Below are 18,930 nucleotides of genomic sequence, written 5' to 3' on the forward strand. Positions count from 1 at the left end.
TAAATATACATACCAGTTAATTTTTCCCTTAAAGTTTACTATTAACGACATTTTTTAGTGTATTAGAATATAAATATATACAGCTCTTGAGGTACAGATGAAACAATAACAATCACTAAGAAAAATGATGCTTGACAGTATATTTTGCTTGTCTTCAGATTCTTTGGGCATCATTCATTGTCAGAAAATGGGAACCTCATTCAGAATCTTTTATTCACAATTCAGATTGGCTTCATCCCAGTTAGCAGAAAGTCCTGCTTGATTTTTTCATAAAAGTCGTTACTTGCTCAGAGAGCAAAATTTGATTGATCAGAGAGAGTTCATAGACTCTTGTAAAATTTGACTGTGTACCCTGTGTTATAAGTGTAATATTTCGCGTCTTTTTGAATAAAATGAAGCACTTGTACACCCTATACTCTATAAATTTTCCTCATCACAGAGATTTCTAGTACATAGCATGTTACAAGCCTGCTTGACAAGGACTTAGAAGATAATTTTAAGACTACTTACGTCAAATGTCACATTTTCACATCACATATAAAAATATTTCACCATCTCTCACACAGAACAACATTGTTGGAATCAAAATCATGATTTCACTCGTACAGAAGTTTCTTTACATATGAATAAGTACCTGACATCAACTTTTTAGAAGCATGGATAATTTGTGAGATTATTTCATTTGTAAAATATGATTTTCAACACTGTGATAGGAAGCATTGCCATGTGCCATAAAGTATTCATGGTAAAACATGGAATATAAAGAGATCACCTGTTTATATCAGGTTTGATGGACTGTACCACAACAAGTGGAGGGGTGAGTAGGATAAATGATTCATCATAACACCATGTTCCTAAAAGAGCTCCCCATTATACACAATGGTTTAGTCAGACCCGACCACATAAACTTGGAGGTGGAAAAGCTAAATGATTCATCAGAAAACCAGGGCACCTGAAGCATTCTTCATTCCACAATGGTTCAGACAGACTCAACCACATCAATCTGAGGGTGAACAGGCTCAATGATTCGCCAGAAAATCAGGGCGCCTGAAGCACTCTTCGTCATACGCAATGGTTTAGTCGGACTTCACCACAACAGTCTAGGGGTGAGCAGGGTGAATTCATCAAAACACCACAGCACCTGAACCTTTCTTCCTTGCATCACTGTACGCAGACAGTTTATCGTTCTTTTTCATGACAAGCATGAATTCATTGCCAAGTGGTTGCAGGGTCACTACATTGTGTCCGCAGCTGTTGAGCTTGTCCAGTATGGCGTCAGGTACCCCATCTGAAATAGTAAAAACAAGCTATCTATTGTGAAAGAGACTCCATATTAAGTCTTATATGTACGATTATTGTATACAAGAGAAGTTACGGCATAAGAATTAAATCTGATCGGCATTCAAACAGCATTTAAATATCACATGAGTTAATGAAAACACTAACTCGGCAAGAATCAGCAACATGGAAGAACGAACCAAGGCTGCATAAATTGACAAATCACCACAATCCTAGGGGGTCAAGTTGCTTCCTAAAGCTACATAGGCTCTCTAAGAAAACAATTTTTTTTGCCATAAATATTGGACCCAGTTTTATTCAGGTATGCTGAATCAGCCACCAGCACGTCATGTGACTGGTCTCTCATATACATGAATGTCCTACCAAACAGTGGTATCATCTTTTTTGGTAATATAAATATTTTACAATGGCACTGTCTATCTCTAAAAGTTCTATTTCAACGCCAACTGTCAGTGTTCGATCTTTCAACTATGTACAACTATGTGGCTCCTAGATGGTGATATTTCACTGCAAGATCCCTTTGAAGTTTGAAGGATGAAAATGTGACCGATGTCATATTCTAACTAGTTTTCAAATGCTTCATATCCTCTGAGCTCATATCACAGCAGCACCAGGAATGAGCAATCAATCTTTGAAACCATAAATTCACTAAGTCCCGGGGGACCATCCAATAACAAATTTCTCAAAAACACTATATCACTTTTTATTTATTTTGCATCATCCAGTACACAAGTACGCTGTCCAATATTAAGCTTTGGTATGTTTTGCTTTGATATTCAAATATATGTTTAACATAATGTTACATTATAAGTAATGTAACTCAAAACACTGAAAATCTTAACTAACCTTCCACATAAACTTTGTTGGGTATGAGCTGATGATGAAGTCTTGGCTTGTCAATGCTGTCTTTGGCATTGCTGCCAAAGGACAGGATATCAAGAAACACTTGTAAAGCTCCCGTTGTGATCCTCGACCCACCGTCGCCTCCCAGCGCTATCCTCGGTAGACACGGCTTTGACTCCTGTAGAGCTATCAGGGGAACTGTCGAAGATTGCGGTCTCTTCTTAGGTTCAATCAGGTTACTCTGTTACATTACATAAAAGTAATTATGCAATTCAGAGAATAATCTTTCAAACAACACCGCGCAAATTTCAGCATGGAATAAAAAACAGAAAAAACACCAAATGTTTGAGTGTTATTTACGGACGGATTCTATATTAATTAATATCAAGAAATTCTGCAAATGAAACTAACTTTAAACAATTTTGAAATTCAACTTCCACTTGTGACATTGAGAGTGAATTTCATTTATTGGTAAAATAACTCATAATTTCAAATTAAAGAGCAAAATTGAGGAAAATCAAGAATTTCAAAGTAATTATCAGTGCTATTAGAGGCAATGAAGTGTGTTGTAAGAATGCTGCAAATGAAGCATTGTACTATATCAGAACATACCAACTGCTATCAACCATTCGGAAAAAAATACACTGCATGTTTAACCAGACATGTTATGTATAAATTTAAAAACAAACCAAAGCTTTAATTAAACACTGTTTCGATCTCATATTTCTGGAAAAATACCTTTAAGGAAATAATATCACTTAACAAAAGGGCTGAAAAAGGACAATTGTTTGATCAAATTGGTTTTGAAAACTGCGAAAAATTCATGTCTGCCTCATAAATTTGGTAAACGGGACACAAAATTGTCCTTCAGATATCTTCTATCTTACCTGACTGACAGTATACTGTGGGTTATCTTGGTGTTTGTTTGGCCAATCAAAATCAGACATCTCATTGTTTAGTAGAATTCCACTCTCCGTCATCACTGCACTGCCAAACCTGTCATTCACTGTGCTGTGTGGCAGAACATTTTGAAAGATATGTGTTTTCATAAATATAATAGAATACAAAAACACACAATTGAAGCCATATACTTTAATAGTCATGGTGACTTTTGTCACTTTAAAGGTCATTTAATTGTCACTCTTCATCTCCACTCAGACAATAGTGAGGCAAGGTTGTAACTGTCATTGTACAATACTTTTGATTGCGACATTGTATTTGAATTTTTAAAAGTTTATTTTCACTAATATTAGCCACATTGCATTGGTTTCACTCTGTAGGTGGATATTTGCAAAAGTGTATGCTATCTTCTGTAATATTAGCTATATTGTGTGACTAATAATAGTATACAGTGTTTCAAAAACATACAGTGTAACTTATATTATGGACAATAACACAACACAAAATATACAGTGTAGCTAATATTATGGAAAATAACATACAATGTATGCTTTTTGTTGTATATTATTTTCTGTAATATTAGCTACACTGTATGTGTTTTTGAAACACTGTATACTAAAGTCACACTTATATGGCTAGCAGTACAGTATATGCTTAAATTGGACACATGTTCTACCACTATTACTAATCTATGTATCAGCAACATGTTACATTGTTGGTGACATTGTGTAATCAAGTGTTCGTTAATCAATAATTTTTTGGTTACAATAAGTCTAATTACCTTGTTACAGCCACCATATTGTCATCTGGATCAATAACTGTGGCAGTTGCTGTACCTTTGGACACTGCTGGAAAGTATGGCCCATAGTGTCCTGGAGGAAAAGTTTTGCTGTCATCTATTTTATTTCTGATTTCAGCAGCTGCATGTTTGCTGTTGAGTGAAAATGTACAAAAATATCTTAGAGATCTACACAAGTGCTTGAAGGCTGCACTTCTGTTATTTGAATTTGAAACTTTTCTGAGTACTGGTATTAATTTTTATAGAGAATAAAATCAATCATATCTAAATTTTTCATTCTTTATTGGACTGATAACTGTTTACGATCATCAACTACTGCTGGGTAAAATTGACTGTGTAACCGTGACTATGAACTTGTTGTTTCACTACAAAGTGATGCATTTCTGTGTCTATTCCATGTTTTATACTTGTAAGCATGATGACCAGTAGGAGTTAATGGCTTCTAAAAACAAATAACAGGATAAAATGGCAACCTTTTCTGTCCTCTGGCCTGGAACATATTCGAGAAAATTATTTTGTGTTTCTGTCTGATCATACATCAATTATAGTCAACATGTTCTAAGCTTGAAGTAAACCATCTTATGTAAACTCAGTCACTTTGTAAAGGTTTAAACAATCTACAAAGTCTTCAGTGTACCATATGACCTATTACATTTATTGATATACCACTTTTAACCCTTTACCTGCCAGACAGTATCACTTCCCCATTTACAAAGTCAGTAAAAAGCTAAAACCATAATGTATTTTCACCCACTTGGCTTGGTATGTTATAGCAGCTTTAATCTGTACAAATCATGTTTACTGTACCTGTGTCTTCAGGGACCTTCAAATCTAAAAATCTTTGCTAAAGTGCACCATATGGGACATGTTTTAACCAACTTAACCCGATGGTGTAATATGAACTTGGCAGGAAAAGGGTTAATGTATATTACCTTATCATTATATTTGTGAGATTCTGCACGTTAGGTACAAAGTCTGGATCTCCAAGGTCAGATTTCTGAGCATATGCAAATTTGAAAGCCTGAAAAATGAGAAAAGACAGCGACAAAAAAAGTAAGTTCACCATCAAGCACAAAATTTTTAGGATTTTTTCCTTCTTTATGCAATAAAAAATGAAATTTTGCAAGAACATTAAGTTGGAAAACTAACAGTTGATTTTTAACATCACAAAACTTACAAGTGGTAGCAGACAATTTTGATAGGAAAGAGCTGATTGACAAATAGAGTAAATCGAGTAATCTTGAGTTCATAGAAATTGTAAAGTTCTCAAATGTTTACTTTCTTTCAAAAAAATTTGAGCAGTGGACTCAAGCACCAACATTTCAAATTTAACTATATACAATTTACTTTTACTACTTGGCAGACAACTTAAATACCGGTAGTCAAACATTAGAAATTGCTACCATTCAAAATATCAGCTTTTTGATATGTCAACCAGAATTCCACAGCGTTCAAATGTCAATTGACGGACTCTTACTATAAACTATACCTCAATCATTCTGTGATGCGTCAATGGATCATTTTTCAACTCTGCAGTCAAGTTGTATCCCTCCATAATTGCGGCAATTGACAGGAATACAGCTCCCCCTGATGGCTCTGGCACTGCATACACCTGGTAATCTACAAATATTGAAATCAAATGATGAGTTATCACACGAGCTACACGTCAGCTTTGAGGCAGAAATAGAACAATAACAACAAGTACAATTTTATGACTGAATTCACCATACAGTTTTAGATTGCAGAAAATACACTAAACAGATTTGTTCAGTCTGTAACTTAACTTGGTAATTTGGCGTCTGTGGTGTTGAGCTTCACAAGACTTGATGCAACAATTTCACTATGTGTTCCTACTAAAATCTGTTACCTTGTTGACCAAAATCTCTTTACAAAGTAGACAGCTATACATATGACAAATTCAGGGATACATTTTTGAATTATAAAAGTTCCATGGTGCCAAACAACACATGCATTTGCTATAAATGGAGTAAAGCATTTTGTGCATCGTTAAATACCAGATGTTGCAAACAAGATCATAAAACAGTAGATGAACTTCATAGAGTAGATGAATTTATTCAGTTTGAAAAACTACATGCTAACTCTAGCGCCCTCTGTGGCAGGTAAGGAAAATTGTTTCAGTGACTCTGTGGATGGTGGATTACCATATGTTTTTATTAACATCAATTTGATATATTGTTGTGGTCTGACTGAAATTTCCTCGTAAAACTGTAAGATATTGACAAACGCTCCATGAAAACCTTGCAAATATGGAAATCCATTCTTCAAATTCTCGTTCATGCACACAAAATCATGCAACTTAACCAATGTCTCCTCACTGATGACAGAACAACAAATATAAGCTGGAAGTAAAATTACCATGATAAGTTGTCTGTAGTGGTGTCTTCATCTTGGCTGTGTAGTCAGCCAAGTCTGCCTTGGTCAGGGAGCCACCGGCTTGCTTGACCTACAATTGGATTCAAAGAAATACTGATATGAAGTCAAGGCTACAAATCTCTGTACAGAGTTCTGTATAAAATTTATTTTTTTGGTTTATTTATTAATTTTGTAAACGTGACTCCAATGCATTGTACTAGTATTGTTTTTTTTTACATGATTTGAATAACATGACTGAAAACGATGAAAGCTCAACCAAATAGCTGTTACCCAGGATTGGGGAAAATACATTCAGAGTTGTTAATCATTTATAAATTAAATGTATAAACACACATGTAGGATATAATATTAAAACAGCTACACAGATTGGTTACTTAAATAATGATTTCTCTAATCTCCAGCATCTATGGTTTACATTGGACTCCATAAACCCTGAATATTTGAAAATGGATCAACAGATTCTAGAGACTACGTTTTCCACCATAACAGAAAAATATGTTAATGGAAGTCAATTGAAATGTCTGTTTTTTCCCACTGTAATATCATGAGATACAATTGATATGTCAACTTTGAAACTTTTCATTGCATCATGCTGTGTCTCTGGTCATTTGGTATTCAAACTGCTACAGACAAAAGTCCTAAGGTCAAAATTTCCTGCTTATTTGTTGAAATTGATAAATACCGGTAGTTCAATGTACAGTGGTACACACCCCTGATAACATGGACTCTGTGGGTACATGTTCCAAAGTAACTTGGACAGGCCCAAAAGCCTTCTTGTGACAGACGCAATGGCAAGTACATGGACTGAAATATCCTACGACTCAAAATGACAGTGAGCACCACATGTGTATGCACAGTCAATGATGTGTCATTTTTCCCAGCAAAGTTAACAACAAATGCACTTGCAGAGCAAATATGATGTGAATTGTTCAACATGTTTTCTTCTTTAATAGAATGATCAAAATAAAAAGTTCAACCACCTCAAAAGTGTAGAACATGCCATACTCACCGCATGCACAATCTTATCTGTCAGGTTGCCTTTATAGAACGCATCTGCGCCTTCATCAGCGATGATTTCAAGAACCGTGGCTAGATCAGGTCTTTTCAAAATATCTCCCTCTTTGACCGGTACACCATTGGGCTCGTAAATATCTCGTAGTCTGCTGGAATATGCCATTCTCCTCCCTTCAGATGCAATACTGTCGGCTTAATGCAAAGAAAAAGAGGAATTCAAGATAATTTTTATAAAGTTGAGGTATCATGTGAAATCTCTGAAAGAAACCAAAACGGTTAATATTATTTGTTATCTACCGGTACATGTATATTTGAGGTCCCACTCAGCCATAAAAAACAACAAAATTCAGAAAAAAAAATATGAATTGATGTTGAACCGGTTACAATGTTCCACCTCCCAACTTGGTCACCTCATTGTTTTCAATAGAATGACTGGATCTCTGTTTGGCCCTTACACCCCCATTTGCCGATGTACAGGTCCAACTCACAGAATAGAATGACATCAGGTCAACCCATCATGGTGAAGTGGTTCAATATTTTTAGTATCTAAAGTTGTTTTCACATTTCAATGTTTTAAAAGGAGTTACTAGATCTCTCTTTAACCCTGTAGTTTATCCCCCCTTTTTTCCTATATAGATATCAACCTTAAGACATGGAAAACAATAGAATCGGGCTAAACCATGGCGGTGAAAGGGTTAAGACATGGGGATGATGGGGTGAGTAGAAAGACATGCAGACTTCTGAAACCATGGGGGACACATCTTTGCATCCTATGCAATGCTCAAACAGTGCAAGATAAACGTGAGTGGCATTTACAATGTACAAAAAATTATTTTGTTGATTAATAAACTGCTGAGGTACCTGTAGTTTACAGCAGAATGCCTTTTTATGTCCAGTATGTTATAGCAATCAAAAAATTCATTACACAGCGACTTTATATATTACTGATATTTCATTTTAACAGATGGGTCTATATTGGGTGACATACAAATTACTGCTTTGCAATTATGAGATCTCTTTCCTATAATTGAATCATATGAAATCAAGTATTTATAGCCAACACCAAATATCATACAGGCAATTACAGGGGATTGGGAAAATGGGCAATTTTTTCTGTTTGCTTTTCATTCTATCAGTATTGCAAACATTTTGGAAGCTTTATATTAATATACTGAACAATGAATCTTGTATAGTCCCCTAATACAGTTTAGGGACGTCTTGGAACCAGTAAAATTTCTGCTCTCTACTGATATATAATATGGTAAAACCAAAGTTTAACTCAAGTTAATGTGGGCCTCGAAAGTCAAAAACTTAGACTTTTGCTCAAACTTTCCGCAATGAAACTTTCAACCAGTTTTATACCAAAGCAAGAATAAAAATCAGGGATGACTGTGACAGTGCAAACTTTGGTACTAGAGAGACAAATTACTTAAGATTTACTGATATTTGAAATTCAAAATAACCACCATCTCTGTGTTAACTCTATGGTGAAAAATAAAATTTTTGATTTTTGAAAACTAAGACAGTGAAAACTTTTCTTTCATCAAGAGCTTTAAAATGAACCTGAATTTCTGTCCTCAAGGCGCGTTCTGCCTAATTACAGCCTAAAATCATAGTTATACACACCTGGCTAAACCTGAACTGAGCTTAATTGATGGTTTGTACAATATTCAAGAAAAACATCACATTGCGTTGAGGGATAGAATGTAAAGGTCACCGCAATTATTACACATGAAATATTTGCTCCATCAATTTGTTACTTGTAACAGACAATCAACAAGTGTGACTTCACAGAATGTATGCTGTGATGACACCTCAGCTCATGAGTTATTCACTGAGCCGAGATTCCTACGTGACTTTAAGTATAATTCTTGTAGCGTTTGTGGCCGTGAAAATTATTTGCACAAATCATGGCTGAATGCTACCGCCTTCAGATCATTAATGGAGCTACAAAAGACTATAGTGTACACTTGGGTGTGGTTTGAATACTATGGAGTGAGCAAAGTTCTATCAAATTGTGTCAACCTGTCCATCCCCAATTCCCTGTAAACAGATCCGCAATCACCATTGATAACAATGGGTTTGGACCAAACCATAGCGGTTAAAGGGATAAGCATTTAGTTTTATTGAATCTTCACCCTTCTCTCATGAGGAGGTTAAAGTTCACTAACCATACTGAATTCAGATGAAAGTGTACTCAGTTTTTGACGACCTCGCAAATCAAACTATCTTCCTCAAATTCCTCTTGATTAGTTATGAGATGATGTTGAATAAGTACATCAACAGTATATATGAATAGAGATCTTACTTTTTGAAATATTAAATCATAGGCAAACCACAGGAAGCTGCTTTTTAACTTGACGTTCTCATATTTTTGGAGACGTAACATTCTGAAAAGAAACTTTTTATCGGCAAAAGCCACCTTGGTTATAAAAGGCTTAATTTTAGAACTAAAAAGGCGACTACATCATTGATGTTCCATAATGGGTTTCGTTTATATTTCAGGACAGATGGGAATCATGAAAATACTACTTTATCGTCTACCCTGGAATAAAAAGAATTGCAATCTGTTCTACCACTGCACATGCATGCTGTACCAATGTTCTCCATACTCAGTATGCCCGAGACATCATATGATAGCTGTACGAACAACAAAAACGTACGGAGAGATACATGTATACTGTTTGCGCATTTAGGCATGTAGTTTTGTTTGTAAAATGGCAAATGGTCCACTCGAATTCAGGGTTTAACCTATTGTACATCAGAAATCTTAAAAGATAACTAACCAGGCACAGTGAGCATAAATGTGAATTCAAAAGTTTTGAAGGGTTGAAATATGATGTACTTTTAAAGCGTACCAAATGACTGTCATAAAAATATCAAAACGACCCTTACAGACACTTAAAACAAAATCATGACAAACATATGTTCCGGCAAAAAACCCTACTATTAAATATTTTGAGCCAAGCTATTATTTCACATATGGCCAGTCACATGCATTTTATGTCTACATTGTACTTTCCACACAGGTATTATTGAATGCATTTTAATATTGTTTGTTGGTATGGTAACTGGAGTGAGAAGAAGGAAACAGAATCTATCGATGATTAACATCTGCTATTCCTATGAGACTGTGCAAACAATTGAAAACCGGATGCTTTTATCACTCTACATGATTAAACAGATAACAGGAAGACAAATTCAAACAAAAGTCGAATATCCACTATCCAACTCATGTCCGAAAGCTGTTTTAGGGTTTGCTTTTCAAAACCAAAAACAACAAAACCTGTTTTTATCAATAGCGTGATACACTATTTCAAAAAAGTCAATTAAATTTTCATTTTTATTTTGTTATTGTATTATTTGCAAATCATGACCACAGTGAAAGCATAAATTTTTAACTGGATTTAATTTTGCAATTCTTGCTGATAAACAAAATCAGCCCTATTAATTCCATGTGAAAATGCTAATTCTGTATCAGAATCAATGAATGTGAATCCCAGTGAAAACGTCTCAACTGGAAAGTGAATTTAAATTCCCTCAAAAGTAATGATTTTATCTTAGTTGTTGTATAATATTCTTCCTACTGCTTAACTATTCTACTAATTAAAAGAATGGGACTACAACAGTTGTACTATATTGTACTGTATTCTATTGCAGTTCATTTCCATATGTTTAGTTGTGCTGAATTGCACTGCATTGTAATGTTTTCTTGTATTTTATTGTATAGTATGGTTTTGTATTGTTTTGTGTTGTGCTATATTGTGTTATATTGTGTTGTCTTGTATTCTCTTGCACTGTAGTGCATTGTGTTGTTTTTTATCCGATATTGCATCATGTTGTGTTGTATTATACTGCATGCACATTAGTCATCAATCATTTCAATTCAATGACAATCTCACCTGTGTGGCCTGTAACTTTGAAACCATCCCTGGCTAGTCTGATTGCTGGTTGGAACAACGCTGGCCATGCCAGTCTGAAATAACAATATAAAACATCATTCAGGCAATGTTGGAATATACTAACGCCTGATCGAACAAACAATGATTCTTAACACGTTTTGTGTTCAAAATCAGGTGCAAATATCTTCACATCACAAATTTGTTTGGTGAATTCCGGCTTGTATGCCCCTCATAACTGATACTGATGCTCAAAACTAATGTACAAAAACTTCAAGCATTTTTCTTTGAAAAACCAGTGGTCACTATGCAAATTACTTAAAATTTACTGATATTTGAAATTAAAAATGGTCCCCATCATTATACTAATTAAACCTATTGGGGCAAGTTACTACTATTTAAAACCTTCATTAATTACACCTGTTGGCTCAAAAGTGAAATTCACTGAAGAAATGTTTTCTCTGGTTTTTACCTGCCGTATTTTTTCCAAGCCATTTCTATTCCCCTTAGTTCACCTGGAACCGCTACAGCAAGCCCTCCCTGTGAAGAAAAAGAATATTGCAAAAATTTACAATATTTGAGATATTTTGTGCATGTTAGGTTAATTTTACAAAGTTACACAATCATTAGCGGAGAATTTTGTAAGAACACATGCCAAATGTCTTCTCATAATTACAGCTTGATGACAACTTAGAATTGAAGGTCAGCGTTGTAATCGTTGTATTCAGTACTTCTGTAATGTGGAGGAAACGTACGCATACACACATACTGAAGCATGTTGAAATGAAATTTTCAGATATCAACGAGATGGAATTTTGTGCAAATTTCCTGGAGTATTAAAATAATTGTCAGTGAAAACAAGATGCAACGAAAAATTTTGAAAACACCTAGAGCTACAATGTCTACATTTGTTTTCTTTTTTTTTGAAATGTTGTTGTCCAATCTTACACAGCTCTATATTTGGTCATTTTTGAAGCTGATGATAACACCAGTCTTCTCACCCCTTCATTGTCAAATTTTGGTACCGGCCCTGTGTTTTTCTATGGTAAAGTTGACCTTCTGAATTATGGAATGGGGCTGATAGCAATTTATTTTGGTGTGACTCACAATTAACCGTAGTATCATGACAAAATGACTTGGAATTAAAGATTGGAACAATCATATTCAAAATGGCTTATTCAAGTCAAAAGGTTCAAATTTTTTCTTTCTTTTTTTTCATAATAGTAAACTTTTCTGAAGTCTGAGAAACATGATGTTGGCCATAATCTTTACTGTGCCATATACTCACTATCTCTGCCAGTGTTGCATTATCATTGTACATATCTTGAGTGGCCGCTCCTGGTGCGGTTTCACGGAAATCAAAGGCAAATGACGATGTTTTGTCTCGGACTATCATGAAGCCGCCCCTGAAACAATTGAGCCACATATAATACACGTAAGTTGCCAGATTTAGCAATGCGCCTCAGGGACAGATATCTTGACTCTCAAATTTTTACAATTCTTTTCTGATCTACCACTTGTGGGCATTCATTTTAAAACTCTTGGAGTTAGAAAAATTATCACAGTCTTAGTGTTTCAAATTAAGAACTATAGTTTTTCCTAATAGAGTTAACACAAAGATGGTGCCATTTTGAATTTAAAATATTGGTATATCTTAGGTAATTTGTTTCTCTATACCAAAATTTCAAGCTGACCTTAATATTTATCGTTGATTTGGTAAGAAACTAAAATGATGGAATATACCACACTGCAGGAGGGAACATGGGGTGGGGTTGGGGGGATAGATGGTATGCCTCACTGCATGATGGAGTAGGTGGGGTAGGATTGAAATGATAGAAGAACGCACTGCAGGAGGGAACGTTGGGTAGGATGGGGTTGGAATGGCGGGTTTGTTTGTATTTTTCATTCATACTGGCATTACTGCAGTAGGAATTTGACTCATTGGGTATTGCTACCTCACATGCCGATGAAATAATTCACAGAAAAGTGTGATGTCATTTCAGTAACTCATATCTACATGCCTACATTGCTTGCTTTCATGATTAGAACTCAAGAAATCGCAACGGCCCGGCCATATTGAGTTTGCTTGTCCTTACTGTGTCACATTGCAGGTTCAAAGTTGGGAAAACATTCCGAGCTTTCAACAGATTTGCATGTCTGGCCAAATGATGGTGGTTACTAATAATACAGCGATCTGTATTATCATATACCCACATTCACGTGCCTGTGCAAAGCTATGGAAGAAAGCGCCCTCAGATCCGTGCATTTTTTTACGTATCACGCCCCGCCCCGCCCCGGTGCCCAAATATGGGCAATCGCATGCATTTCTGAACAATCTCGATTCTGGTTACTACGCGCGTTGCTATCCGCAAACGTTCCATTCGTACACAAAGCCAGCGCGAGATTTGGAAAACGTCTGCTCGCTCAGATCGTAGTTGCGCGTGGCGACAGTGAAGCTGCGCCGGTAACATCAGTTTTTATTTCTAAATTCTAGTGAAATCCAGTGTATACTAACTGCGTGCCTGTTCAGTGTAACTTACAAGAAACTGACATCACGCTTTTGTCCTTCTTACACCTCGATTTCAGCCTTGATCTCTGTTGGTCACGTAATAGTACGGATGTTGCTTTGCGCGTTCTAGAATTTTGCAGGTAAACAAATGACGTCATTATGTATGTCAATCCGCGACGGGAAGCGGCCATCGTATTTATGAAAAACTGACACAAATGGCGATGAATTTTTGATATCGCACGCATTTTTATGTCCTAAACAATGTTGAATATTATGTAAACTACATATTTATCATTCCATAAGGTATACGATAAAACCTTTACGGCCCTGATACGGCTTTTGCGGCCCTTGGTCGTATGGCGTACAGGCCCTCGCACCCTTCCGCCATAGTATATATGACCTCGGGCCGCAAAAGCCGTATCAGGGCCATAAAGATTACTCAGATCTACTGAGATTCAATCCAAAGAAATTAAATAATTGCACTACGGTCTGTGGTGTTCCATGATGTTCAAGGTAAAACTTAGCTTATCAAATCGTGAAACCAGAAAGTCATCTGTATTTTATTTTGGACCACTAAATAAAAATATTGGTGGCCTTAATTCCTATAAAGATTTGGGCCGTAACAGCAGTAATTGATGGCACTTTGAAACAGACTCAATGAAAGTAAGTCACTCCAACAACTGTGATTAAGGTACATGTACAAAAAATTTATCACCAGGTTTCACACAGAGTCAACTTGACAATGATATTATTTATGGTCAAAAGAGACCCAGTTCAATATGCATGAAGATTCTACATGAGGGTTTTTGCTTAAATGGACATAGTTTGGGCAAATTTGGTTGTTTCCTAAAAGAACTAATAAACAGATCCACACCATATGTCAGTTCTTTTTTGAAGCCAACATGTACGTGCAATTAAAGGAAAGATGCGTATGGACTGCTGTACTGACACAGTGTTGATATTGAATAAACAGTGTAGAATACTATTACATGTAAAGGCAGACAAGCCTTGGGACTAAAATTGCAAATGAAACCAATATTTATACTGAATGTTTGGTGAGTGAAAGTGAGATCTTACTCTAGGGGTTATAGGTCATGACCTGAACTGACCTAACATTCCTCTCTGGTGGTCACACTGCTCTTGAATCCAAAGTGATTCTACATCATTGCATCAATTTATTGTATCAATGTTAAAAAATTTTATAGAACTGATAATGGACTGACAGATGCTAACAAGAGATACTAACACAGATGATAAATTTCTCAAATGGCTGCAATCAGCTCTGATCCTTTACACGGGTGTTTGGAATTGATAATGTAATTTGCCACATTTTTATAAGTCTTGCGAGAGTTTAGACTCCACAATCACAGCTCAAATTTCTGAATTTAGCTTTTGGTGTGATCTTATTGGTGTTTGTTTTCACTCTTCAGAAACATTACACCACCATGATGTACATTTCTTTGCTGGATATACAGAATATTGCAGAAAGACATGTCCAATGAAAAAATGCAGGGCGAAACCATGAAATTTGAAATCTATTGTTGACTAATAACCTCTAGACCATGAATACTGATCCATTTCCGTATTTCAAAATTATGGTCGGGAACACACTAGCCTTTAAATCTGCGTCCTTCAAAGCTCCATCTGTATTGTTTGGATCATGTTGAGACATAACACAGTGTACAGTACAGCAGGTTCACTTCAGTTGTAAGTGAAATTTGGACAAAATTCTCCATCAAAGTTATCAAATCCTTGATGAACTTCATCTGATATATCATCTGGTCAATGCCCATAAAGTGTCTCTGGAATTCACTTCACATATTACAATCAGTTTTCTTAAATGCTAATTTGTAATATTTTGGTAATATGTTAAAGGGATATAGTCGTTGGAACTGCGCTCAAAGGTCGTATTGGACCCATACGACCAATGTAACCACTGTATCCCTTGGTACAATGGTGATTGATGAAAGTTAAAACATGTCTGTCATAATCTACACCGTATAATTCAAATATTGCAGCTATGTTGATGAGGTGCATCTAGATATCGTGCACGAAATACATTGTCTGTAAACAATAAACTCACACACGCGCAGTTCTGATGACTGTTTTCCTTTACACACAGTGGGCAGTAGCAAAATACTAAGAATGATTTTTTAAATTTTAATGTCCAGTCACTTCATCGTAAACAACAAAGAGGTATGATGGCTTCAAATGAAAAAAATTAAATTTTCAGGAGGATATTATATGTGTACAATATTGCTGGTCCTGTACAATTTCACTATACAGTAAATACATGTCCAGGTAGATACATGTATCTGACACGGAAAAATTAAGCATGTCTCTACTTGATAAAAACTGCCTTCATGAAAAATAGAAACAGCAAATGATTTGATCATTTGTCTAGTGGTCACAGAAGCACAGATAACATTATCATCTTTCACATTAGATTGAGTGAACTGCTATTCATTATAGATTGGGGGATGTCAAGATGTTGACATCTGTGACACTTCACTCCTACATTGGTATTCACAGGTCAAACTGTGTATTTTGAGAACAACAACTGGGTTCAGCTACACTCTCAAATGGCTTAAAGGACAAAAAAGGCTGTAGTACGGTACATGTACCATTATTACATGTACCTGTCACAGAATGTCAGTTATAACATGTTATGACAGCTCCTACTGAGATTAATGTGTCCACTAGCCTTCCATGAATTTTAGTACGATTTCTTGCCTTCCAAAAGACTGGCAACCATCTGTATCCTTTAGAAAATCAAAAGTGTCAGGCAGCCCCGGGCAGTGACTTCAAAGAGCTACTGGATAATCCTAAGAAAATCTTGTGTTCAAGAGGGCAGTTGATTCTGAAAATATTGCATGAGAAATTTTATGGGTGATATTCTAACAATAGTAACACATTTACTGATGTCTTATGCCATAAATTATGTTACTGAAGTATTCATATAATATACAAGTGTATCTGGAAAGCTGTACGGGAAATGAATTGCTATATCTAAAGCCAATATGTAAGCTTGATTCAGCTGCCTGATCACACTATATTTTGAATGGAAGAAAAATGACATTGATTGTAAAAGTAAACAACTGTATATAAACCTTTCAGTTTTGCTCTTTTTTACTCAAGCATAAAAACTTAATTAGTTTTTTAACATTGACAACATATTTTGATGAATTAAAGTGTATCAAATTAAATTCAAGTTTGTCAGTATCTGATGTCACACCTGTAAAATATTTCAATATTATTTTCTTACATTATTTATAAATTTGCTGTTTTACAGTGATGGTGCAGTTGCAATGATTATTGAACATAACTGGAACTATTACCAGATAATTGCATCATGTGTACGGTGTTTTTTGAGTTTTTCTGAATATTTATGGAATACAGAATTTGATGATTGACACCCAGTTATTATTTCATGCAAAATAGACAACTTCACAAAGCACAAGACCAATAAAAGTTGAATGCTGAGAATTATTTCACCCTTCACAATTATAGATTTAAGGATGGCCTCATAATGATGTCACACTTTCATCATTAATATGCAAAAATAAATATTTTTACAACAATTTCACTAGTTTTCAGGAAATTATGCTGATAACAATTAAAAATCTGTTATTTTTTACCTACAATGTTACAATTGAAACTATAGGATTACATATGGGGGAATCGGTCACCTTATATCGCAGCAATTAACATGGGTGAAAAAAAAGACAAAATGTGTCCAAATTTCTTGGCAGCCGACATTGTCACATCGCTAAAACTATAGGATTATACATATAGGGGGATCTGAACTCTATTGCAGCAATTAACATGGGTGCTAAAAAGACAAAATGAATCCAAATTTCTGTTGGCAGCCGACAGTGTCACATCGCTAAAAACTATAGGATTACATGGGGGGGGGGGGGGGGGGGATCTGAACTCTATTGCAGCAATTAAGATGGGTGCTAAAAAGACAAAATGTATCCAAATTTCTGTTGGCAGCCAACAGTGTCACATCGCTGAAACTATAGGATTATACATATAGGGGGATCTGAACTCTAATTGCTGCAATTAACATGGGTGCTAAAAGACAAAATGTATCCAAATTTCTTGGCAGCAAACAATGTCACACAAGTGATGCTATATTTGGAAACAAACGTACAATCACGATTAGTGCAACTTATGTCAGAATTCATGTAGTTCTCATTATGTACTTGGTTCATGGGGTGATGGAAACACTTGGATTTCATCTGCTGGAGACATGACGTAATACTTTCTGTTTGATGATGAGGATGATGATGATGTCAGCCTGAATGAATAACAATTCAACAGGACATGAATATACATCTTTCCATATAGGAAAACATATCAAAGTCAAAACACTGCGATATCCTGGTGTGATATTCATACAGTGAGTTGATTTCTTACACTGAGCTTTGGACACAAAGCACTGGCTGATGTATCTGAAATAAAGATTGATGATGTTGTCATCGTATGTAGTCAACGCTAAGAGCATTAAACCAAATTTTCACTTTTTCTGTGAAAACGGTGGGCAGAGGGATTGGGATGCCTAATTGACTTTCCAATCCAGTGCAGTCATTTATATCGCTGTGAGGCACTGCAGTGTGAAAGACACACGCACTGATAACAACTTGGAATGACATTGACTGCACACACGGTAATTGTTACAGATGGATGAACATCAGTGCTTCCATCTTTGTACGTGAAAAAAATGAATTGAAGCTTTCTGTGGAACAAGCAGAGCACTCATGAAGGACACTGTGACGCCAGACAGCTTTAAGATATGAGAGCACTCATATAAGACTGTCTCCTGCCTAAAGATTATGTTGAAAATAGCCACAAAACACATTCTTTACCTTTATTGCATGAAACTTTGTACACCGTAGATCAGTCAAAAGACATCAAATTCAATTTCAAAAGCTGACAACATACTTTACAAATCCCATTAATTTTTGCAAAACGTGAAGCATGAAAGGAACTCTTCAGTGATAAAGGCATGGTTGACTGTTCAGCAAAATCTTGAATTAGCAAAATAGCATGGTGAGTGTGCCTACCAAGCAATTTTTTGGATTCTGTCATCATTCACTCCAGTTTTGTACTGAACATATGCAATATCTATACTAGAACCTGATACTTCACAACGATTATCTCATTTGTCGGAAATTATCAACTTTAATTTAAAACTCACTGTTGTATAAAGTAATACTAAAGTATGTAATTTAATCTGCTATTAAATTCAATTGTATCATGGATTGGTA

The 18,930-nt window shown here is 35.5% G+C and overlaps 1 protein-coding gene across 1 annotated transcript in view; it reads right to left on the reverse strand.

The window, feature by feature from the left end:
- Positions 1 to 997: 997 nt before the first annotated feature.
- Positions 998 to 18,930, reverse strand: part of LOC139115754 (glutathione hydrolase 1 proenzyme-like) — a 40,296-nt gene continuing 22,363 nt past the window's right edge. Inside the window, exons 4-14 of the mRNA XM_070678085.1 lie at positions 12,437 to 12,554; positions 11,621 to 11,688; positions 11,152 to 11,225; positions 7,245 to 7,441; positions 6,218 to 6,305; positions 5,331 to 5,461; positions 4,774 to 4,862; positions 3,824 to 3,973; positions 3,030 to 3,153; positions 2,146 to 2,383; positions 998 to 1,288 (exon numbers count right to left, since the gene is read on the reverse strand). Of these exons, the coding sequence (XP_070534186.1) occupies positions 1,125 to 1,288; positions 2,146 to 2,383; positions 3,030 to 3,153; positions 3,824 to 3,973; positions 4,774 to 4,862; positions 5,331 to 5,461; positions 6,218 to 6,305; positions 7,245 to 7,441; positions 11,152 to 11,225; positions 11,621 to 11,688; positions 12,437 to 12,554 (1,441 nt within the window). The 3' untranslated portion in view covers positions 998 to 1,124. The remainder of the gene's footprint in view (positions 1,289 to 2,145; positions 2,384 to 3,029; positions 3,154 to 3,823; positions 3,974 to 4,773; positions 4,863 to 5,330; positions 5,462 to 6,217; positions 6,306 to 7,244; positions 7,442 to 11,151; positions 11,226 to 11,620; positions 11,689 to 12,436; positions 12,555 to 18,930) is intronic.

This window comes from Ptychodera flava, chromosome 17 (genome assembly GCF_041260155.1).
Source record: "Ptychodera flava strain L36383 chromosome 17, AS_Pfla_20210202, whole genome shotgun sequence".
NCBI lineage: Eukaryota > Metazoa > Hemichordata > Enteropneusta > Ptychoderidae > Ptychodera > Ptychodera flava.